The sequence below is a fragment of the Lonchura striata genome, chromosome 2 (assembly GCF_046129695.1).
Source record: "Lonchura striata isolate bLonStr1 chromosome 2, bLonStr1.mat, whole genome shotgun sequence".
Taxonomy (NCBI): domain Eukaryota; kingdom Metazoa; phylum Chordata; class Aves; order Passeriformes; family Estrildidae; genus Lonchura; species Lonchura striata.
In genome coordinates, this window is record NC_134604.1 from 98063591 (window position 1) to 98089271 (window position 25681).

General features: G+C 40.4%; 1 protein-coding gene across 1 annotated transcript in view; it reads right to left on the reverse strand.

Moving 5' to 3' along the window:
* ARHGAP6 (Rho GTPase activating protein 6) overlaps positions 1–25480 on the reverse strand; it is a 157423-nt gene extending 131943 nt beyond the window's left edge. Inside the window, exon 1 of the mRNA XM_077781592.1 lies at positions 25356–25480. Within this exon, the coding sequence (XP_077637718.1) occupies positions 25356–25400 (45 nt within the window). The 5' untranslated portion in view covers positions 25401–25480. The remainder of the gene's footprint in view (positions 1–25355) is intronic.
* Positions 25481–25681: the final 201 nt, after the last annotated feature.

Sequence of the window (25681 nt, forward strand, 5' to 3'; positions counted from 1 at the left end):
CAAAGGCCCCATGCCTTACTTCTCAGTTTTACCAGCAGAGGTAAACCCTAAAACAGAATCTGATAAAAATATGAAAAAAGCAGCTTCTACCGTCAGAATGATTTAACTGATATATGTTAGAACAGTCTTTCTTTCATGAAGTGATACACTGAGCCTGGTCCTGTTAAAAATACATCCAGCGTAAGAATAATCACATACACTGCCAGGGATAAGAGGATTCTGTGTACATGGCAATCAGCCTTGGTCACCCTGAGTGAAACACTTGGGCCACTGCAGGAGAAAAAAGAGAAGATAGAGTATAGTGTCATCTCTATTATTCATTTCATTCCACTGATGAAGAGTTTCTCTGATAAACTGGGGAACACAGACACAAACTTCAGACAGCAGCTTTCCAAAAGGAACAGATCTAGCAGCTTTCCCATTTTAAATTCCATTAGAACACTGGTACTGCAACAAATCAACCTCTGTATGTTTCCAAAAATCCAGTGGGATATTTGTGTTTAACAATATAACAACACATTAATGCCTCCCAAACATTAACAATGTGACATCGTAGTCAAACAGAAACTCACTCATTCCAGTTAGAATGTATGATTAAGTCCTAGCTGCTAAGAATTAAAGAACATATCAGGTTAATGTGTAGAAGGGATGATATGTGCAGAGTTCTCCCTCATGAACTGAAGACAGCTCCTTGAAAGACTTTCTGCACGTTCAATGAACACTAAACAATAGAAGTGAGTTGAAGTGAGTACTTGAGCTACTAAGGCTCTTCCTCAGCATGAAGAGAATCTCTACACTGAGGGGACTTGCATGCAACCAGAGTTGGCAAGAGCTGCAATGAGCTCCATGGAGCTAAGGTGACAGAGGGCTGCAAAAGAAAAGTAGAAAATGAGGTATCCGAAAACCTTGTATTTTAAGACTAAGGAGGAATTGGAAGCTTGCTTATAGAAACGTCTGCTTTTCACATACAGCAATGGGGAAAACCATTCAGTGAGAGCAGAAACCTTTGAAAGGGAGCAGGAATGAACTATTCTACTCCAACACATCCTTACCTCACTTCACACATCCATCTACTTATGTACCAGGATTTGCACACAGGTTCTTATTTCAGTCCAGATCTTGCAGAGATTCCTCTGTGGAGTACTGAGGAGTATTAGCACATCACGTAAGATGAGTACTGCTCAGCTTGAGTAGAAATAGCCATTGTTAGAAAAGGAGTCTCCTAAATCATTAATCATTTCTACATCAGCATATATAGTCCAGGCACATTCCTTGTTCTGGTGCACCTCTGAGAGCATACATTTACAGTTCAGAGGAAGGCTACGAAGAGATGACAAATCACCTCCCACTATGTAACAGAAATATTTGGCTAACTAACTGGTACTGAGGAGCATCCTAAACAACAAAAATGTTGTTCTTTCTTTTCTGCTACAAAGCTCAGCACTCTGCACCTTCTTTCCCCTTTCACTGAGTGAAGATGGTTGGTCCAGCTGTTTTTATCTCACTGATTTGCAACACCTGTGCTCTTCTTCACTACAGGTACACATGGCTCATCATAACAGTTTGTTCCTGAAAGACACTACCAGTCTTCCATTTGATCTTTGCATCTGGTTGGTAAAAATATTAAATGCCTTTATAAAAGCACTGTGGTGTAAAGTTATTATGTTAGAGGTCTTTGATTTCCCTGCTTTTTTTTCAAAATATTAATCCTGTTTGATGAAGTTTTTGTAAGATATGTTAAGCCCACATGCTGGATTTCTTGGCCCTGAAGCATGCATAAAGCTTTCCAGCTTCCTTTATTTCATACACATGAAAACATGAGGAGGGGTGAGCTGCAATCCAGCACAACTAAAATAGGAAGCTATGAGTAGTGACAGGTTCTATGTCCGCTGAATATTAGAAAGTTTTGCTGTATTCCAAGCTTTTTCCTTAATGTCAATTAAAGATTCACACTACAAAGAAAGAAAGCTTGCACCTACAAACCAGTCAGGGGAAGTGGGTATGTAAAAATCAGAGAACTTCACTGGCTTTAGAGAACAAGACCATTTCTCTCTGTGTTAAAACATTTCAGATACTAGCTCACATTTTTGTGTAAGATAAGACACAAATCCACCTGCAACACAGAAAGCTCAATATGGAACCAAGCTCGTGTATGCCTGTCCACACTGTGTGAACAGAGCACTTGGTATCCCAGGCCTGGGACCATGCTCCCTAGCAGGTCACTGCAGTCATGTCCAGCTGCCATCACAAGGCTCCCAAGCCAGCTGCAGATGTCAAATGCTACCTGAGTTGATGGGATACAGATTGCCTCTGCTGCCTGCAGGACGGGCAGGCATGCTGCACAAAGGTACACAAACCTACTGACAAGGTCACCTCTCAGGCCCACATCACATCAGACCTGCCTCCTGACCTCTAGAGAAACTTGGGTGGAAAGCAAGAACTGCTCAGCATATGAGCTAAATGTATATGTATATATATATACATATATATATATATATATATATATATATATATATATGAGCCAAACAACTTTATGAAAGAGGCCCTGGTTCTGAACTTAAGCCAGAAATGTGCCCTCACAGCAAAGAAGGCCATCAGCTTCCTATGCTGCATAAGCTGCATTAGCCAAAGTGTCACCAGCAGGTCAAGAGAAAGGATCCTTGCCTTCTGCTCAGCACAGCTGAGACACACTTGGAATGTGGGATCCAGTTCTGGGCTCTCCAATACAAGAGAGACAAGGACTTACTTAATGGAGCAAGTTCTCCAGCAAAGGGTCACAAAGATGATTAAGGAATGGGAGCATCTCTCATATAAGGGGAGGCTGAGAGCTGGAGAGGAGATGCCTTAGGAGGGTCTTGTCAATCTGTACAAGAAGGAAGCAAGTACAGATTCTTCTCTTTGGTGGCCAGTCAGAGAACAAGAGACAGTGGGCACAGGCTGAATTCCACCCTAAACATAGGAAGAAACTTCTGCAGTGAGGTTAGTCAAACATTGGCATGGATGCCCACACACACTGTGTAGTCTCTGCCCCTGAAGATGCCCAAAATAAAACTGAACAGAGGCCTGAGCAAGCTGCTGTAGCTGACCCTGACCTGAACAAAGCATTGGACTAGATAATCTCCAGAGAAACCCTTACAATCTTAACTATTCTCTAATTCTATAAAAAATAAAGCTAAAAGATAAGTCATATTAGCACTTGTAAAATTAGTAAGAATGCATATAAAGAAATATGGGGTTTTTAAGCTGACAGTGTCAGTCACTGAAACTTTATCAGGAGACTCAAGAGACTCATTACCTTCACTCTTCCTCCTTCATAAAGGAAAAACTGTTTTAACTCCATAAAATTTCTTCTGTCAGATAAACAGAAACTTTTATCAACAGCAGCCAACCAACCAGCTGAGAGAATAAATGGCAAAATAATACTTTAAAAAATCCAAATTAGTATATTATGCTATTTTCCCCAAGCCTTCATTGCCAGTCTTGAATTTTTAAAGTTATTAACATGCTAATTAGTATATTGAAATAAAAAGTACCTATTGTGTTAAATAATTACACCACAGAGAATATTGAAAAGTTTGGGAAAACAAATTTCTTCATAATTCAAACTTACAGCACATATTTTTTCCTTATGCAGCACATAGAAGCATGATGGTTGCACACTTACATTTCATCTACATGTGGCCAGTGAAAATCATTGCCAAAAGTAGAAGTTCTCCTTGAGAGAACAAACAAAAAAAATTAAGAACATAATAAAAACATTTGTCTGAGTAACTCATTACCAAGTTACATGAAATTAATAACCTAACAACCTTTTTCATTTCAAAGAAATCCATCTCACTTAGATTTTATTTTACTATTTCATGCCAATGATGAGACTGACTCAAATAATTTACATGCAAATGTGAATGTGAAGTTGCCCAAGACTGTGTGTCTAGGGAAGAAATCCAAGGAAACAGTCTGGTCTCTTGCTGCAAACCAAAGAAAGCAATTCTCAAAATAAAAACTGACATTTTCTAAAGTCACAGAGCAATAAAGTCAGACCATTTCTTCCTTTGAGGAGTTTTTGTTTGTCTCAGTGCCCCCAAATTCCTCCATAGGGGAGTGGTATCTTCCATTTGGACTCAAGGCTGTTGATGGGCAGCTCCATGCAAAAGCCAAAAATCCTGGCATCCCTCTGATGCTGCCACTCAGGGAGGAACAGCGCTGCCTTCTTACCAGGATGCTTTTTCACAAAAGCTCTGTCCCAACTCAGCATCCCCAGAGTTTTTTTCCCACAAAAAGGAACTCAAATGTGCAGAACTAGTTAACTGCATACTCCATGACAAATGGGACCTTTATGCCTAGTGTTCCTTACTAACAGAGATAAATTAACTTTTCAGGTTAGCAGGCATTTATCCACAGCTGGATTTAGCTGCCTCCTGTACTGCCAAGGCATGCTATATTTATTGTCAATAAAAATACTGAGGAATACTATAAAGTAGGAAAGGTTGTTCTGCCCTCCATGTCATGATGATTACAAATGAAGACAGTGCCCAGTTAAAGAGACACCATTCAAAGTCTGGTAAAAAAAACATTTCCAGAGGTAAAACAGCTTAAGCTGTGCTGGAGTGTCTGACATACCAGCAATATCTGGGGGGGAACAAAGAGTGAGAGAAGAAACAACTCCCATTCATGTTAAAGGGATTACGATCAGAGTCTTGCAGACAGAGGTATTCCACAAGCCACACAGAAATCAAGTATGTTTTAGAAGTTCTACATATAATAGAAGCAATGCCAAGAATTTTTTCGGGATAGATTTTACTGCACTACATTTATTTCTAGCCAGATCACACTCACAGCCTGTTGCCCATACTAGAGAGCAGCTTGGCTAAGTCAAGGCCATTCCAGAGAGGTTTCACAGATCAAAAGATGTATTAAGGGATTTGATTTACAGGAATTATTTTAACATTTTATCTAAGTGATTCTGCATTAAACCCATTCTAATACCCAAATTAATACAGTTTAGAATAGGAAAAAGAAAAGATTGCTCTGTCAGCTTGCAGAGCCAAGCACCTCCTGACCATCAACCCAATATACATTTCATAATAAAACCACACATTGGACAGGGCATTAAATGTTAAAATGCAGTAATGTAAGAGTAGTGAAGCACAGTGCCTGGTGGGTGGGAGGAAAGTTAGGTGGAGTGCCCAATTTAATCACAACAGCTCCATGTGGGAAAAGACAGAAATGTAAGGCACACAGGAAAGAATGGAGTTGTCCCAAAGCAGCAATCCCATTTCTCACTTTGTTTGAAGGCTCACAGGATTTACCTTCTACATAATAACTGTAACCTAAGGAAGCACACTGAAAAAATGACAAGCAAATTAGTATTCCACCACTTGGATCTGATTAGCAAAAAAAAAGCCTCCATCCTTCACTGCAGTCTTTAGTAATTCATGGAAGCCAATAACTGAGTGCTTGTATAACACTCATCAGATGCTTCTTTGATTCCCTAGCTCAGCTAGGTTTGTACAACAGACACAAACCACACACTCCCCAGCCACTTGAAACAATTTGAAGGTAAAGAAGCCCAGAGGTGCATCAAACCTCTAGCTAAGTTTCACACAGCTCTGCATTTCTGCTGCTGTTTCTGGTTTCCACTTTATTCCAATACTCCTGCCATTCTTTAATGATTTACATAGCACCTATATCCATAACCATCAGCCATCCTTCCCATATAGCCTTAAAAGGATTTGTTTAGATTTGAAGGGGAAGGGGGAGGGGAGGAAAGGGGGTTTCTTCTGACTGAACTATGTCAAGGTTTTTGGAAGCCAGCAAATCCTGGCCTCCTGACCCATTTTAAATAGCAAATTATCAAAACAGTCCTCACACTGTTTCTCACTAAAATCACTTTTATGATTCTACTCATAGTGAGAGATAGAAATCTGCATTTTGGTGACAAACAGAATGTGAAGCATTCTATAATTTTCACTTTAAAAGGATGCAAGAATCGCTGGCTCCTCACAAACTTGACATACTCAGCACACACACAAAAATTTAAACAAGTCCTTTTAAGGCTGCATAGCTTCTGTCTTAAAAAAAAAAAAAACAACAACCCTCACATATTTGCTGGACTGGGTTGCTAGCACTTCCCAGGGCTCTTCTCCGTCCCTTTATGAGAATCAAACTGTGCCCTGTCCCCAGACACATGGGGGCAATCCCACCATCTCATTCCTCACCAGTGGGAGGCCAAGGATGGCCAAGAAAAATTTCTGTCACCCGGCAGAAACCTTAGAATAAAAAATAAAATATAAGAATAATTTTAAATTACACTAAAAATGGCAAAACAAAAAAAAAAAGGAATTGGATTAACTGAAACTATGCTTTTCTGCCTCAGTGAAACTGAAGCTCAATCTTAATTTTCCTAATGCTCTTGATTACTGATCTTTGCCAGCTTCACTTCTGCATTTCCTGTCTTTGTGATATTTATGTACTTTAAAACCCAAAAGACCAATTGGTATATAGGATCTGTCCCCATCATAAGTATATTCCATAATAAAAAATTCCAGAGATGAAAATATCTTCTAACTTTTTCAGTTTTCATGTCTTCCCGCACATTTTGTCTCCATGGCTACTCAGAGTTCTACTTTTTGTTTATTCCATGTGGAATATGAGCCTTCAAACAGATACATACAACACTAGTAGTCCTTACACACAAAAACCACCACAAATTCCTCAATACATTTTTTTTTAATATAAAATACTTGGGTTCTATGAAAATCAATATTTCTTGGGGACCCCACAAGTCCTGGGCAGAAGTATTTCCTATTTCAGTCAACATTCTTTATGAGAGGATGTGACAAGGGAGAGGTGAACAGCAGCTGACCAAGAGGCCATTCAAGAAACACCCTGCTTCTATGGAATAAGCTCCTAATTGCCAACCTGAGTTTATTTATGCCTACTTTATGATTCATAGCTGCACTTTCATGGAAAAAATTCTTTCTTTTCTGTTTATTCCCTTCATGTATCACTGACAATAGTCACACCCTTCTCATCTTCCCTTTCACTACACTAAGCAACATTATTCTCCTTCAGTCCTCAAGATGAGAATACCTCTTTTACTTAATTGTTTTCACACAATTTCTCCAGACAATAATTCATCTTTCTTGAACACATGGCACTGGAAGTGTATTCATATTCCCAGTGAAACTGTATCAGTGCTCTTTGCAATGCTAGAAACACTTCCCTTTCTCTCCCAGAAATCTAACACCAAATACAAGGCTTGTGGTTAGAAAAGGAAAAGAAAAAGAATATCATACTTTTCCGAAATGCAACAACTATTAAGGACAACCATCAAATTATTCTGCACTGACTATGGTAAAATTATGCTTCATTTTACTTTCCCATTCATCATTATTCTTTATTTTTAATGACTTCTTTGTTCTAAAGTCTTCCTCACAACAAATGGCAGAATAATCAATCTGTTGGTACTCAACTCAGAGTATTGCTTCTTTTTAAGAGGTAAAAAATATATTTGTTTTTCTCCAGTCATATGTGAGAAGCTCTGGAAGGACTGAGCTATCAAAATGCTTGAAGATTTGAAGGTTTATGTGTCAGCCCCTACAATATTTTGAGCTGATGTCTAATGACACAGCCAACACAAACCTTGTAGAGAAAGTAACATATTCTACAACACTGAATATAGCTAGGGAGAAGACCTTGTGCCATTATTACTGTCATCTAGGGATGGATACCATATGGTTCCCAGGATCCAGGAAGATCAGACACTTGGGTTTTATTCTTAAAACAGATATTCTATTTTTCAGACCCTCATTTACACAAATAACCTTGGCTTTAATAAAGCACCTCCAACATTACCACTCTATTGAGAGCGGACATAGAAAATATCTCCTTTTGAGATAATTTCTGTATTATTTTTAAGGGATACTACTTATTCAATGCATCATGGCTTCATTTCAGTCCCTGATTCTGAATGAAGGACCTCTTTTATTTGAATCAGCTTCCTCTCAAAGAACTCAGCTTGACCTTTTACAATTTGCACAGAAGCTTTTAGCCTTCTGTATTTGCAGGATCTCTGCTTACCCTTTATTCAGAGGCAGTTACTATTGTCCATTTGCACTTCCAATAGAATGCTTTATGTGTGATTCTGGAAGCTTGAGGACTTTGTTTTCTGGCAGAAAAAAAAATTAACTGTCCCCTGATCTCTTCTATTTGGTTAATTAATTTCCTTAACTTTATTCCCTGCATTTGTTCAAATTCCATTTGAAATTGGTTGTCAGCATTTGTTCCAGAACTGTTTTCATAGTCAGCTCTTCCATAAGGTCATTCCTACATACCAAAGCCAAGCCTGAAATGGAGTGATCTTTTCATTCAGTAACTATTAGGAGAAGAAATATGTTGACTACTACATCCAGAAATATCCTTCCTATCATTATTAATAGCATCTTCTCCAAGGACTAAAAGTTTCCCATAGATAAGGATCTCCCAGTAGTATTTCCTTCTCTAGCAATGTTGACTTCTACACAAAAGCTGAGCTTGGCATCTAGAGCAGACCCCTAACACCACCTCACACCTGCCCAGATAAGGTAAAGCAGGACAAGATCAGGGACCTGTGCACTTCTCCATCCCATCAACCAGGAGGCTTTCCAGGCAACCAGCAACTGGGATAACCTTCTTATCACCCCCAGGCCATTCTGCCACTGTGTGAACAGACTGGGAAGCACAACTAACATTGTGGCCTATTTCATAAAAAATTCACACAGAATTCATTTTTGAAGTAATCCAAATGACAGAAAAATGTAAAAATTCATAAACTTTTCCATGGTTTTTAAAAATTCTTAAGTTTGTGGATCCCTTCTATTTAAAAATGTGAGAGAAATAGCCAGTTTGACCTAACAAAATATTTTTATCGTTATTAGACATATGTTTACAGACAGACAAGTTTGAAGACAATTTATTCTTAATTTGGCATTTCAGAAGCACCTCTCACCTTTGTAGTGTAACAAAGGAAGCTTGAAGTACTTCAGTGCAGTTGTATTTATTAACACTTTGCATGAGTCACCACTTCTAAATGCCTTTTGCAGTCCTTAAAATCATACTGACATATATTTCCTTTTAACATTTTGCTAAGTGCTACTAAAACTTTACAGCCATGGGGAAAAAAATTATGTAGGAGAGAGCTGGCACACTTAGACTTGAAACAATGAGCCATACACAGATCTGCTCATTCTTTGCCCCATTCAGATTCACAACAAGCAAAAAAACACCTTTACTTAATGTAATGTCATCCATAAAATTTTGCAAGTATGAATTACATTTTTTCCCAGAAAATGCAATATATCCCTGGTAAGCTTGCACAAAGGGCCACTGCTTAGCTCAAGATAATGATCCTGAATCCCAAGAGTAGCCATGTAAGAGGGGAAAAAAACCAATATGAATTTTAAAAACATATATTTAATTTTAAAAATAAATAGGTTCACATAAGATTCTCTTTAAAGAATATGTACTGGTCTGACTTCTTAGTCTTGCGCTTTCTCTTTTCAAGAATAGCATCACTGAAATGAATTAGTTAGGAAGGGGACTAAAAATGTTCACTTTTCTTTTAAGTTGGTGAGGTCATCTTTGTGAAGCACCTGTATAAGCTCCAGGCAGACGTGTGTTTTTCCCATTGACAATGTATCTGTAACCACTGATAGTGAAACATAAAAGTCAGAGGTTTCCTCAAAATTAAGTTATCCATACAAAAAGGAGTTACTGCCACAAAGTAGTGGTGCAAACACAAGGAACCTGTTCATATGAGCAGAAGGTTTGCCCATGGAAATGAACTTTTGCTTTACTTGCTATGGTTTGATGTGGCAGAGACACACCTAGGAGCTTCCTCCACAGTTGCTACTCCAAGTGCCAGGAGTTTTTATACCCCCTGGGCCAAGCCACAGATCCTGACAGAAGCCAGGGGCTGCAGCAGCTGCCAGGGATCAGTGCTTGCTTGGGCTGTGGGCTGGCTGCCAGACTCAACAGCAGCAGGGCCACCTTGTCTATGCCTTTCTCTCTCCCCTCAGTACTTCGTAATTTCTCTTCCTTTTGTGCCCCGTTATCTTCAGTTTGTTGTCTCCCAACTACACCTCTCCCTTTTGTGTCCCCAAAACTGAGCACCATTAACAAACACACTTCAAGAGAAGCTCCAGCAGAATGAGAAAGATGAGGTAGGTCCTTGGCTTCCCTCTTCTCCTCCACCTGCAGAAGCAGCAGGTCTCAGTCTCTGAGAGGATGATTCTTCCTAACTAAGGAAGTGCAGAATAAAGTTGATTAAGGCAACTATTTAAAAGATGGGAAACAAAAAGAAAAAAGTAAAGCCATCAGCTGAAAAGGTTGCCAAGAGCAGCATTCATCTCAATGAAGAACACTGCAGCATTGATGTCAGCTGCTAAGCTTGGGCTCCATTTATAGTTGGGGTGAAGAAGGGATCATGACAGAGGACATTTTCCCTTTGACTTCAGGCCATGAAACGAGCTCCTGTCACTCTGCTCTCGCATTTTTTCCCTACTGTGTGTGAAGTCCATCCCTGAAGAAGGCAACAAACACAGAGGACAGTTTCTAGGCAGAGACACAGAATAAGAGTGTCCCTCACAGCAGAGCCAGCATCCCTTCCACAGGCAAAACAAAATCAAGGAAGAAAAACTTAGCTAATTAAGAAGACAGCAAAAGCGCAGTTTCAGCTAAAAGCTCATATATTCATGTTGCCCCAAGAATAAATTATATAAAGTTGGTCACAGGGCTCTGGAAGAGCTCTTCAGCAGAAGCAGTGAACTGAAAAAACCATCCATCTTCTGAGACACAGACCCTGCAGTGTTCATCTAAGAGGTCACACACTGCTGTGTGCAACAGAAAGAGGCAGGGATACACAGCTCAGAAGGTCCCCCATGTCTTACATTTTGAGATACTGGCCAAGGTGAATTCTGCTAACTTCTCAAGTATCTTCCTTCCCAAGAAATCACTTTCCAGTTTCAAGCAATTCTGAAGAGTTACAGGCTCAAAGACTGATTTTCTCATATGAAGTAACAATAACGCAGAACAAATATGCTTCTTTGAAACTTTCAAGAAAAGGATCATTCCCCTAATTTGCCAGAGGTGTAAGTAATAATTGCACTAGCATGTTTCCAGAGTGCTTTTTATCTCTTTGCTACTGCCATTCTCTTTGAAGAAGCAGCAGATTCTTGGGAGAACAATAATTAATAGAGTCAGCCTAGAGATAAATTTCCTCCAGTCCCTCTGCAGTGCTAAATTGCATGAGTCGCCAGGAAACAGAATAAAGCAGACAATATAATAAAAACAACATAAACCTACTACAAATGGGAGGAAGATGTGTACCAAAGCAATGGGGCATATGCACATGTTTAAGAGAGCTCCACAGAATCTGCTATTTCCTTGTCTCTTTTTTCCCCCATTTTCCTTGATGCTCAAACCTACAGAGATTTACTAAGACTAGAAGTACATATTTCAGAGGTCATTCGGGAAGTAATTTAAATACATTTAAGATTACATACATGTAAACCTACGGAAAGTGTGAACAGGGAGACTATCAAACACTCCTGACACAAATGTAAGAAATCCATCACTAAGAGGCAGGCTTGTCCCACACCACCTCCAGAATAAGGCTAAATGGCAGACACAGGTTTGCTCCTGAAGTACAGAAAACAAACATAAGCATCAAAAGAAGGCGCCAGAAAGCAGGCTGTCAAAACTAATAAAGGACCTCAGAAACTTCTGGATGAATTATTTTTATGCCTCAGATCCAGCCTATGTGCTGTAGAAGAGGCACCCTCCTGCAAGCACAGTTACAAGTCAAAGTGCAGCAGTGTAATTCCTGCAAGTTCACCTCTTCTTTCCTAATGCACATATCTAGGCCCTTATCTTTTTTTCCAAGTCGGAATATTGTTCATTTCTGTAACGAATGCAAATACTTCTGCTGCTGTCAAAACAGCAACTTTTTTCTTCTTTATTTTTCTTTTATGAAAGTTAGCACTTTAAACAGAACATTTTTAAGGAAAAGGAATTCTGAGAAGTAATTGTAAAAAATGCAAGGTGAGGTTTCAATAATACCAACATTGAAAATACCACAACAGTCCATACTCACAACCTGGCATTAGAACAGCAAATCTAAGCTTGCATCAGAACTCAGCACGCTGCTCTCAGTTTTACAAAATACAAGAAATGACTGGACGTTTTTAAATGGATAGCTGAACTTAGTTTTGGCAAGGTGACTTAAGCATCTTCTAGCAAGTGTGAAGAAGCTTTGTGGCAACCTCAGGAGTGCAAGCAGCAAGCCTTGCTCGCTCCTCCCATGTGGTAGCCATTGATACGGATGGCTTTTGTTAAAAACCAACTGTGATGTGGTGATTGGGTAATCCTGTGGATAATCTGAAGCAAATACTTCCAGCAGAGAATACAAGAACAGTATAAAATACTATAGGCAACTAATACATTGTAATACACATTCAAAAGATAAAAAGCAGACAAGCTTGTGATTATAAAGATCTTTTTTCCCCCAAAGAAACATCTTTTGAGCATTACCCCTTGCTAATTGTTTGGCTTTCATTTACATGGGTATGTCAGCAGGCTGTTTACATGGATGTGTAATTCAGCCTCAGCGCTGCTCTTCAGTGATGCTGATGCCTCAGTGAGCAAACAAAAGCTGCAGCTGAAGTCTGGGGGAGCTATCAACCCCCAAGAGTAATGAAAACCAAGACACTGGTAAGTAGTTGACAAGACTCAGGGCACAAGGGTATTTTTTCAGCCCACAGTTTCTACACAAGGAATTCTTTAAAAGTGCTGCTCACACAGAGCACGCCCCGAACGCCGGTGTACGCCGGCCAAAGGGGCAGCGATCTCAGAGCAGCCGCCTGCTGCCAGCAGCAATGGAGCTCAGCAAGACATCCAGCTACACCATCAGCAGGACTGGATCTACAATGCCCACCCGAACACCACGTTACTTCTCTTGTTTGAAACAAATGTGAACACTTCTGTAGCTCTGAGCAGGTCCGGACAGTCCAGATCTTCAGTCTTCATTATGTTTGCTTTTTTGTAAGCATCACTGAGGCTGAAAGCGCCTCTCATAAGGCTGGGACCATCTGAACTGTCTGTGGCTTAACATAGACAAAAAGGGCCCCCAAATGCAATGAATCTCCATCATATCACTTAGAGTTAAATCTGTGTCTAAATACCTAAATACACACTGTTATGAGTCAGAGTATTTATTGTTGCCTTGCTCCAATCACCCTGTTAAAGCTGCATTCAAGCTTGCTTTAAAAAAGATCTACAAAGATAGCTAGAGGCCAGTTTAGGCAAAATAACAAGACATGAATTCCTCATGATAACTCATCCCAGAATAAATGGGACCTCCCTTTTTCCCCCTTGATTTTGCATTCTTAATAGATAAATAGAAATTCTACTATTCTACTGAGTTCACAGAAAACCGAGTAGTATCACCGTTACTGGGAAAAAAAGCTTCATGGGAGAAAACAGCAAGATGAATCACCAAGAACATAACAAGGTTATTTGTGAAAACCAAGGAAATACGCACACACTATTACATATTATTATTTCTAAATCCACCAAAATGCAGTAAGCACTTTACAGAACAAGCTATGTACAAACTGCTCTTGTCAGTTTATAAATCTGGCTTCATGAACACTGAAAAATCCTCACCCCTTGTCAAGCAGCCTTGTGACTGCTGGGATTTTCAGAAGCAATGACTGAAATTTGCTCTCCATTTTGAAGTTTTACACCAGACCTCGAGAGTAGAGCAGCACTGTTTCAGAAAACTTCAGTAATATATACTGTAAGGAAAATAATCGTCCATGTAAAATGAAACCTTATCTTAGTCTGGCCTTGCATCCTTAGGAGAGGAGCAGTGTTAGACAAGAGATCAAACCTACAAGTATCTCAAACACACAAGAACTACACACACAATGCCATGACACTCTATACAAGACAAGGGGAAAAACAGAGTCATTTTAACATCTATCTTCTACATCTTTGCAGCTGAAGGTCTTCATTTGAATTTGAAGGGTTCAAACCAAAGCCCTTGAAAAATTAAAAGAAATATAATTAACAAATAGCAACAGCATGAAGATCAGAGCTCTAACAACCCTATCTTAGGAAAATATACATTACCAAATTACACACATAACTTGGGAGAAGAGAAAAACCTTGCAATTTCCTGTGACTTTTGGTGAAAGGCACACTCTAATCTGCAAAACCTCACACATTTAAGTAAATAGCTATTAATAGCCAATGTATGGTGTTTATTTTAGCACAAAAAGATATTGAAAGTTGATCAAAAAGTGTAAATATTCCAACAGAAATCATACAGAATAAGTTAGGCTGATAAATGTGCTCTGCACAGCATTTTCATTAAAAATTGTTGTGCATGATCTATAGAGCATCTGTATTTCATGATGGTTCATTTTCTCACTTTCCTGCAAGAGAAAGAATTTAAGAGAACTTTAAAATAAGCAATAGATAAAAAACCATCATCAGAAACATGATAGTAAAGGAAAGGAATTCAAGAATACTTCTTCAGCTGAAATTTCAGGCATGAATTCTACATAAAGGGCAAGTGATTTAAACAACTAATACAAAATATAGTAAGTTGTAAGTAAACTCTGCTTAATATTACACACTAGCTAAAGGAACAGAGACTATTTGCAGGGATAGATAATAATTGTAATGACTTCCTGGCAATAATATTTCTTGTCAAACAGTTTGAGGTTATGCTCAAGAGAGAGGAAAAAAAAAAAAAAACAAAAAAACAGCAGTTTCCTACTAGTCAGATTTCCTCCCTGTGCACATTTTATTTACTTTTTATTTAAGGTATGGCAGAAACACTGTCCCCTTCACCTTTTTCAGTCTTACTGAGAGAAAAGTTGGAACAGCATAGAATCATTTTGCTGCACCACAACAATTACTGGGTATAGGAGAAAGAAAAAATGCCACAACCCTATGTCTCAGCTGGCCAGATGAACAGGGCCAGCTCCTAGTAAAGACATCTTATCAAATTCAGCTGTACAGACTTCAATGTTGCTAAAAGACAGTAAATTTGACAATCAGCCAAGAAATTTTTTTCCCAGCACTTCACGAAGATGACTAGTTTAAGGGCACAGAAATAGTTCTTGCTTACCTGAGTTTGAGAAAGCCTGCACCAACACAAATACATAATGAGATGACTGTACATGGATGATGGAAATGCAGAAAGGAAAAATGATACAAATTGGTGTGACACACAGCATTGAAACAATTAAAGTCATACCACTGTAGCAAGGGACACAGTCTTGACTCAAGTTCAGCCTGACTAGTAGGCACTATGGCAATTTTAACTTATGGCCAGAAATGCTGTTCTAATACTGAAGGATTTAAATAATCTCCTGCCATTGTATATACTCTGAAAGTAAAATACATAATTCAGCATCACTGACAACAAACTATCCAAAATCATGCAGAAAGACTCAGTAACTGGAGACTCCCAAATCTTTCATATAAAGACATGCTTTCAAGAATACAATGCTATCAGAAAATAAGAATTTGCAAGGTCTACTTCCAAAGTCAATGAACCTGTAGCGGGACAACTATTGTTCATTAGAGAACTCACAGCAAGGAGAATTTCTCCCCAAAAAAAAAAATAGCCAGAATGGAAATCATCAGCTGATCAGCATCCAAAAAGTAAAAGAGCATCTCTTCTGTAAATAAATATAAGCAACTCTTTTTGTTACAATAAAGTAACAAAAACATTTGACAGAGTAATGTACAATGTACAGAGGACTGCACAATTTGCTCTTTTGTCTCCTGTTTTTCTGACAGAGGTTAATTCTGCCCTCTTGCAACATTTTTATCATATTAAATTCCTAAAATTTAGGAATTCAACATTGCTTCACATGGGCTGTGCATTCATGCATGGAAAATCTTGACTAAAATGCAGATACATTCTGGAAGAAGACAGGTAAGGGGTAATAATGCTCAAAAATTTGAATTTAATTAGTCCATTCTTCTGTGGCCTTAGAATGAATTTCAGATTGACATCAATCTAAATCAGACCCTGTGAATACATTTCAGGGTAAGACATGCAAAAATAAAAAGGAAATTTAAAAACCACAAGTATTTATAGAGAAATTCATATTATCAGTCCTCAGTAACTCTGAAAACAAAGCTCATCACTAGCAACTTCATTTCTTCCATCTACAATGCCCAACTGTGGGCTCACTCAGCCACAAGAAAACACAGCAGCCCAGAACAATGCACCAGCAAGATCCTTGCCCAGGAAATAAAATTGTGTGCCCTGAGTCACAACTGAGCAGGGGTTCACTTTCTGCTGAGGAAGGACTGTGAACTGCCTCTGGAAACCCAGTGTCTTTAAATCCAAAACTACCAGGTCATGCTGAGAGCCAGATTGACTCATGCACTCATGTGACATTGTAGTTTTTACTCCTGGCAAACTTAAGCTTATGTCCATCACGTACAACTGGAAGTGAGCAGAGCAATTCTCAGCTGCTCACAGTTCGTGTCACAGCTGGCAGTCATCTCCCCTGTTCCTCCAGCAGGCAGCTCAGGTAATTCAGCTTTTGAGGTTACAGGTCAGCAGCTCCCCTGCTCCTGAGCTAAACAGAGGTGTTAGAATGTGCTGCCTGTCACCCAGGTAATGCTGAGAGCTAGGCACATGCATCTCTCCAGTGAAAACCCACCACTGAGATATGAACCTGAGCTCAAGATCTGAGCATGTCGCATCTCTCACCGCAGGGGCAGCCCCCGAGGCTCACAAGTGCTTCTCCTGGGTTGAAACAAAACCCCCTGGTCATCGCTGCTGCCTCTATTTGCACAAGACGCTGCAGACACCGCAAGAAGAGATTCAGCAGCTACAACTCTCAAAGACATGCACCCTCCAGTTAAAAGCCAAGCACTTCCCCTCCTGCCACCTGTTCCTACCATTTGTCCAGATGTGCTCAAAGACAGAACAGGCTGTGAACTCGACAACTAAAGCATTCATAAAGGAGACCACAGAAACACACATCTGGAAGAGGGAGCAACCAGCTAATCAGGGGGTTCCTTAATTACTCATAGAGATCTCTACGTGCAAACAAGAAAACCCCTCTGACATTCTACCACAAGCATACTCTGCAGTAAAATAAATCACTCGTTTTTATTTAAGATAACTTTCATAGAAATTGGGAATATTTCCAACACTCAATATGTGCAGCTACGAAAATCTAACATTGAAAGGGATGCATAATAACAGTATGCAAATATTAATGACAGCCTTCATTGATACAGAACAAGAACAATTTACCACAGAAGAAAAAAAATAAACATTTAAGGCCACAGTACAAGTTAAAGGATGTTTTATCCAGAGGGTCACTGGAATGTGAAACAATTTGCCAAGGGAAACGGAGGGTGTGGCCTCTGCACAAAGTTGGACTCCACATCTGTTTCAGGATCTGGGACACATTTCAGCAAGAACAGGACCAGGCTGCAAATACCTATGGTTTTCTTCCAGCACAATTTGTTTATGGGTTTGCTTTGGTTTTCATACAGATAGCTCCACATACTGTGCTCATTCAAAACCCCCACCTGGAAAGCAGAAATACATTTCCAAGTTTTTAAGCAAGCTTAAACAATGATCTTCAGATTCTTTTCCACAGCTTGTGTTTAAACAAAGTGCTTTGCAAGCCTCAGGATCTTTATTAATAGGACCAGACTGGAAAAAATACAGTAATCATACAAATGAGAATTTCAGATAGCAAGGATACTGGATCCATATGCCAAGTCACATATAGATGAGCTTAACAGGACCTTTTACAAACTAACAGGAAAAAGGGAAAAAATAGTCATCATTAAACACCATTTAATTTAGGTCTGACACCCCAAACAACACAACCACGTTTGTAAATATATAAAACTTTGCAAGTATTATACCTTTATCAACATCAAAATAAAACAACAGCAAGTTTCAGGAGATAAGACACTTAGCCCAAAGTCTGGGTGCTACAGGTATACTTAGTTATACAAAATGCTTGATTTCAAAGCAATTTATCTCCAGTAAACAAAAACAGTGAAGACTAGCTCTATTCTACTATAATTACATAGAACTGTAGTAGTTATAAAATCATAGGATTGTCTGTCTTCATGGAAGCACAGCAAAAGTGACCGATAATAAGATTCATATAAACTGATGCACAAAAGTATGACATATTATTTTGAAGTAAACAATTAAATTGTATGATGAAATTTCAACAACTTCCAGTATAATCTGCACAGCTTCAATCACCTGTTTCAAAAATGTAAAGCATCCAAGTATGAAATAACAGCTGACTGTCCTGCAGGTAGTTAAGATCAGCACTTATTCTGCCTGCATACTTGAGGGCACCACAGCCTGAAAAACCCAAACTTTACGTAGGTTGCCCTTAGCAACTGAACACTAAATACAGTCTATTTAAGTACTGCTGTAACATTCAATTTTCCATCAGCATATCATAACATTTTTTGATTTAGTACAGAATATATTCAGAAAATCCTTTTAAATGTGAGCTATCAATAACACTTAGATAGTAAGCATTAGAAAGAAAAAACATTACTTACTTTCCTTTTTGAGTCAGCCATGCCTGATAAGATCCAGGTATCTCCCAAGGGAGCACTAAGATCTGACACCCTTTTAGAGAAACTTAATGTGAACCATGTGGATTTGTCAGCCAAGGCATGCTACAGAAAGCCTGTCAGATTCTTTTTGTAAGCAGTACAATGCATGCAGACCTCCTTTATTCCCTAGACGAGTAAAAGCCATTTCACTCCATGAAGTGAAGTGTCTTTCTGTATTCTTGAATGTCATAGAAATGGAGCAGTAGTGTAGAATTTGAACTCTGAGTACATCTTTTCCAAGTCACTAAGAGTTCAGCTGTGTTTCTGCCGCAGGTAGAGGTATTCCATTAGAATAAGAGCAGCAAACACACCTTGCACAGAAATACTAGTGGCTGAACAACAGAGGTCCTTAGCAGACAAATTAAAGAAGTTCAAAAATCCCTGCTTACATGATGGCATGTAAAGCTGAGTATTCCTTAAGTGTCATTTTCATTTGAGATTTAAATTCTAAATATATATGAAATTTTGAAGAGCTGTAGCCAGCAAAACAACTTTACTATATATAATTCTACAGAAACAAATCTCCTAAGTAAGTAGATTTCCTTCCTCACGGTTCTACACAGACATTTGTGCATAAAAGGTAACCAATTTGCAACTGAAGATAAATACAAGTAGAAGCAACTATCTAAATATATCTGTGACCTCAACCATCTTCAATTTATTTCACTCTTCAGGCTGAAAGAAATGTGAAGACACACCTGCAAATTTCAAAAAGCTTCTGGAAAACAGAACTGAAATACAAACCATCAGCTGGTATGGGGAATATTGGCTAGCTGGAGCTCAACATTTTACTTCAGGGTAGTTCTGTATTCACACCACCAACACACCTGAATAATCTCTAAAGGCTAGCATGTGTTTCCACACACAGGTTTTTTAGGAAGAGAAGTATTTCCACAGGGGAAGAAAAAAATTTAAAAAGGACCAGAGAACAGCCTTGCTCAAAAATCACCAAAAAAGGACATAACAGAGACTGAAATCCGCATCTTGCACTTCATCTACACTAACCTTCATTCCTGGCACAGGTTGCTGATTTTAGCCACGCATGACCTTGCTGCTCAGGCAGACCTGAGCCCAAATCATCACCCTGAAGCTTTGCAAAGGACTAGTGCTGGCTGAGTCAATCTTCTCCTGGAGAAGAAGTATCAGCATAACCCTTCCTAGGGAAGCACAGCACCACATCTGAGCCTAATGGCTGTGTGTCCCTCTGAAGAGAAACACCTCTGAAGAAGATCCACTCACATGGGAGTTCTATTAAACAGCGCCTCTGCAAGTACTAGTACAAGAACTGTAATTGCTCTGCAGGGACAGATTATGCTAGAGACAGACAGAGAAACTGAATAAAGGGAAGCTTTACCTCCTGCTGTCTATACACAGGGTGGCCACTTTCTCTGTACTTTAGGTCATTTGTATTCCTGCACAGGATCTGGGAGCAGACTAATAAACCACATCAGTGTGGCTCTGCAGATAACCCAGCAAGTCCTGCCCAACTCAACCTGCATCTGCCTGCAATCTTTCTCCTGCACATGAGAGGAAGAACAGTAATATCCACCTGTCAGTGAAGAGCTCCCAGAACACATGAGGTGTTCAACAGCTGTAAATAGAATCTGATCAGAATGAAAATCTACTTCCTAAGTTTAAAAACTCCTGGGACACACACAAACCCCTTGCTTCCTGGATTCCAGCTCTTTGGTGTTAACTCATGGCCACTTTGCACAGCAGATAAACAGCTGGACTCACTTCAAATTCCATCAATCCCAATCAAAGCTTGGTCTTGGTGTTCATACTGAGTGACAAAGAGAGCTCACTTCCTATATTTATACATGCTCTTTAGAGATTAGCAATGAAAGTACTTTCAAACATTGCAGAAGTGTAAGCATGAGTCACCAGTGTCACTGGGAATTTCACCCAAATGAAGAATGAAGCACTGGGCTCAATATTCATCAGAAATCATATTCCTCCTTCCAAAAAATCCAATGTGCAAAAGGTGAGATAAATCCTTGACAAATAAAATTCAAGAATCAGATGCCAGAAATCTGATATTTAACTATTCCTCTACTGCTAATTGCCTCTTCCGTAGCTTGCTTATTTGGTGAATTTGATAGTTTTCTTCAAAATCTCCTAATTTGAAAACAACACCTACAGAGCAATTAAACTTACTGAACAAGTTAACTCTGCTTGTGAGTATTCAGGATAGGAGAAAATAAGCAGCTACCTTTTATGAAGTAGAGATGTTTAAGATTTTTTTAATTGGGTAGGAACTCACTCTCCAGCCCACAGTCTGTCCTTAACCTCACCAAACCTAAGTATAAAAATATATTATGATTGATCTGGATACACACTGGCCCAGCCTGGTCCTATGCTGTTTCTTGCTGGCAAGACTGCCGGGAAGAGAGAGGAACTAGTCAAATGGTCGAGGCGAAGACAGCACACTTAACAGTCCAGTAGGATAAATTACTTGTAGGATTTCCTACAATTATGGTAACAAATGTGGTCTGCTTGTGGCATGCGAGTTTGTTGTTAAAATCCGTTAGTGGCTGAAGGCTCAAGTCATAAGGCAATGTGTCCTGAAATCAGAAACGCAAGGAACTGTCTTCAAAAGTGGATTTTTGCAAAACACAAGCAATCTCACAGGAGGATGTCAGTGCTTGGGTCCTCCTCACAAGGAGATTTTTACCATTCCAGTTTAGTTTTACAGCATCACCACGAATCTCGCTACTCCACCTTGAATTATTCTAATATCTAATTGTTATGAGGTACAGTTAGCATTACTACAACTGGAATATTGGAAGAAAATGTCTATTATCCTCTTTTTGCTCCCTCTGTGCTGCAGAAAGCAGGAGGTTTCCTAATGTCATAGTTTCCAGTGAAAACTGTTTCTGTTGTTTTCTCCATCCTTCTATGCAGACTCATGGATTTAAGACACTAAAGAGGGAGCAGCAAGTCTGCCTATCGCCCCAGCAAGGGGTCAGCTGGGCACAGGCTGAGAAAACACACAATACAATTCCCCAAACACTGCTGGAGGCTGGGAAAAAAATCCCTTCTTTTCTCAAGCTACTCTCCAATGTCTGAATTTGAGGTGACCTTGTTATCAGCAATAGATTCAGAAGCTTAAACCAACTCCAGTGACTCACATATCCCTTCCACTCTGGATGCCAGAACTCTCAATTTTTGGCCCCAAGAAAGTCTCATATCTTCTCCTCAAATGAATTCCCCAAGGTACCCCTCAAGTCATGGCAGCCACTTCCAAATCCCAGCTCCTCCCCATTTTCTCATGTGCCCTGGTGAAAGACAGGCAGAGTTTCCTCATCAGGGTAAAATGTCCTTTCCCTTGAGGGAAATCCTTTCTGGTAAATGTTTCAAGACAAAACAAGATTAAGGATATTACACTAAGATTAAAATGATCAAACCAGATCATTCTCCAAGCTTCCTGATTTGAACCACTGAGGAACCAGTTGATTGGGCAACAGCTGAGGCAATTTCGAGTCTTTTTGTCACATGAAGAAAACTCTACATCTCAAGTAATCAATAGATCTCTCTGGTGTTTTAGCCAAAATACATGAAGCAGCTTTTTAGTTCCACCATAAAGCTACTAAGATGGAGTGGGAAAAAATAGAATTTAGCAACAAACAAACAAACAAACAAAAAAATCCCAAATCAGGAAGGTGACCATCCCTTTTAATGAAACTATACAAAAACTGTTTCTGGAACATTTGGAGATTTTAGTATCAGTTACAAGCACCATGATACCAAAAAGAGCTTTTAATTCAAAGTAATTCAGCCAGATGATTAATGGGCAGGTAAACTAACCCATGTCTAAAAATTAAAGGGTACAGTTCGGCCAGGCAGCATATATCAAGAATGAGATATTATTTACCTTTATGTAAGTTTTAATAAAAATGTCATCTAAACATATAAGAAAGGGAAAAGAGGCTTTGGACTAATGGAAATATATTAGGAGCGGGGGGAAATTGTTTCTGTGATCTAATGCAAGTATAATTGTCTCTCAATCTCCATTTTGGTTTGTTTTTCTTACACCTACTCCTTTAACAATATATTTTTATTCATTTTCAACTGGCTGGTTTCTTTTAATTTACTTTTCACGGAAAACAAGGTTTCATATTAAAATTACTTCTTTGCGTAGTGGAGTTTTTAGGTAAGTCAACACCAATGCCAAGTTCAAAATGGAACTGTGACATAATTATCAATCATCCCACTCTCACTTAACACACACAGAAGATCAAATGTGCTATAGGTGATGTGATCATACCCACTGACATAACAGTCTTAAGCTACTAAGTCTGTGTTTGCATAAGCTATGCTTGCAAATACACTAGGAAGCCTTAGAATCACAGTGCCATCCCTGTTGATTTATGGCTACATTATTGTGTTGCACTGGCTATAGCACATTGCAGAGCTCAGGGGCTGATACAGCAGATGGAATGTCCAAATAACATGAATTTTCTAAGTTTAGCTGACTCTAACTTGGTCCTGAGGCTCAAATACCCTCCAAGCTGAGAAGCACCAGGAGAACATTCCCCAGTTCAGCATCACCTGAACAAATGCAGTTTCCCATGCTCTGACTACCCCAAGACATGAAGCAAAACAAACAACTGGGGAAGACTGGGAGACTTCCTTCAAAAGCACACTGCTGTTCAGAACAAAGATGCTAGTGCAGATGCTTCCTTTTATGAAAACCATGAAATTTTAATTACCAGTCCTGAAAATTGGAAGAGAAGCTCACCACAGAAATCACTATAATTTCTTCTGCCAATAAATTAATGGCTATTAAATGCTATAACACTGCATGATTTTTATTTCACAGTTATCAAAACAATCCAAGAACTTGATTTGTATTTACACCACGTCACTACTTAATGAGAATGGTACTTCGCTACATTTAAGCAGTCTCAATACAAGTAAGCTCTACAGTCTTAGCTCACCATCAAGTTAACACACTTTTCTTCTTATCTAGGTTTTTCACAGACTCCATGTTAAGCCTATGCATGGATTATGCACAGCATCCAGACTCCAATTCTCCAGACAAACCAGTGATATCAACTATAAATGTCATTCACCTCCCAGATATAACTATGTTGCTTCTTCATCACTGAAATATATCCTAAAATAGTAAAAAATACCATGAAGTTTCATTCTTAGGTGTGCAATTTCCCTTTTGCTACAGCAATCAAAGACCAGGGGTTTTGTCAAAGGGGTAATGGTCATCTGATATGGCTGGCCATCCTTTTTCCCTTGCATGCCTGCTATCCTGAATTCAATGCACTACCTGCTGCTGGCTCTGGGCAAAACAAGGACTGATACCCAACTGACAGAAACAATAATGTGTTTGCAACTGGTAGTTAATGGTAGACTGACAAGCACAATCACAGGAAGTAATAAAAGTTTCATGCTGCTAGCACGTGACGTGACTGGCAGTGGTCTCCACACATCGAAATACTCACAGCACCATTACCCTGTTGAAAGAAGTGGTTCCGATTTGTTTGATGTATGATAATTAGATTCCTGGTGAAATCACTATCACTATTCACACACAGTACCAAAGGTATTTGTTTCTATTAACTAATTTAGCTGACTTACCATTACCTCTAAAAACTCTCATATTATTACAGCAGTTGAATGCACTAACACCTACAGTATAAAAATATGTATAGAGACAGACATTAAACCCTGCTGCCCAAAAACACCTAAGTAGTCTCTTCCAAATTCTTTACACAGGGTTTTAAAAATGAAAGAATGTATAAAAAGAAGTTTAATAGTTTAATTTCATGTCCAACACTAAAGGAATCAAAGTGAAGCAAGTAAAAAAACAAAAAAAAAACCAAAAAAACCGCACATCGCAGTGTATCCCGTAATTGATACACTTAAAATCCACCAACCCATCCCGTGCTCCCAGGAGCAGGGAGCAGTGAAGCAAGCCTGCTCCGACTGACAATTCCCACAACTTTAACAGCAGCAATAAAAGTATTCATCACTGACATGGGTGCAAAAGACAGCGGCACCAGCCCTCGCATGCAATAGCAATAACTCGTGCTGGAGTTTATTTATGACTTCAGGAGAGGAGGCAGCTGGCTGTTTTTACGCGGCTTTTTTTTTTTTTTTCCCTGCCGGAGCAAACGAGAAAATGCTCCTAATAAGGCTGATGGAAGTGCAGCGGCTTCTCAAGAGCACCAGCTCTCGTGAAGGAAATTAAATAAAGTATGGTGCTATTACGTGAACAGCCGCGGGAGCGGTACCGGAACCGGCCCCCAGAGCCCCCCGGCTCATCCCCGCCCGCGGGCCCGGGGCTGCCGGGATCCCCCGGCGCCTCCCCGAGCCGGAGCGCCCCGCCGCCCGGGGAGCGGCTGCTCCGCCAGCGCTCCGGCCGGCTGCAGCCCGGCCGCCCCGGGCCGGCGCCGCATCGCCCTCTCCTTCATTAAATAAAAAGATATATATTTTTATATCATCTCCAGCAAAGCGCGACACTCCCAGGTAGGGAAGCGGGGGAAAGCTCCAGCTCGGCGCCCTGCCTGCCGGCTGCGCGCATCGAGTCCCGCCGGGGCAGCACCGCACCACCTCCCCCTGGCCCGCGGCTCCGCGCCGGTGCGGACGGACAGACGGACGCTCCCACCGCGCCACGGCACACGTGGGCCGGCAGCCCCTTCCCGCCCGGCACTCACCGCGTAGCGCAGCGCCGGCCTCTCGCCGAACACCGAGTCGCCCATGGGCGCGAACGGGCGGCGCTGGGCGCTGACCCCGACCTGCCGTCCGGCGGCCGCCGCAGCGCTGGGCTCCCGCCCGGCAGCCGCGGCCCCCGGCGCCCCTCCTCGAAGCTCCCGCCCGCAGCCCGCCCCCGGCTGTCCCAGCCCGCCGCGGGAGCCGCAGCTCTCGGCAGAGCCGGGCGGCAGCGGGAGGAGGCGGCTCCCGGCGCCGCCGAGGGGCGGCGGTTTCGCTTCTCCCGCCCCGCGCCGGTGCCGCCCCGCGGCGCTCAGCCCGGCGCACCTGC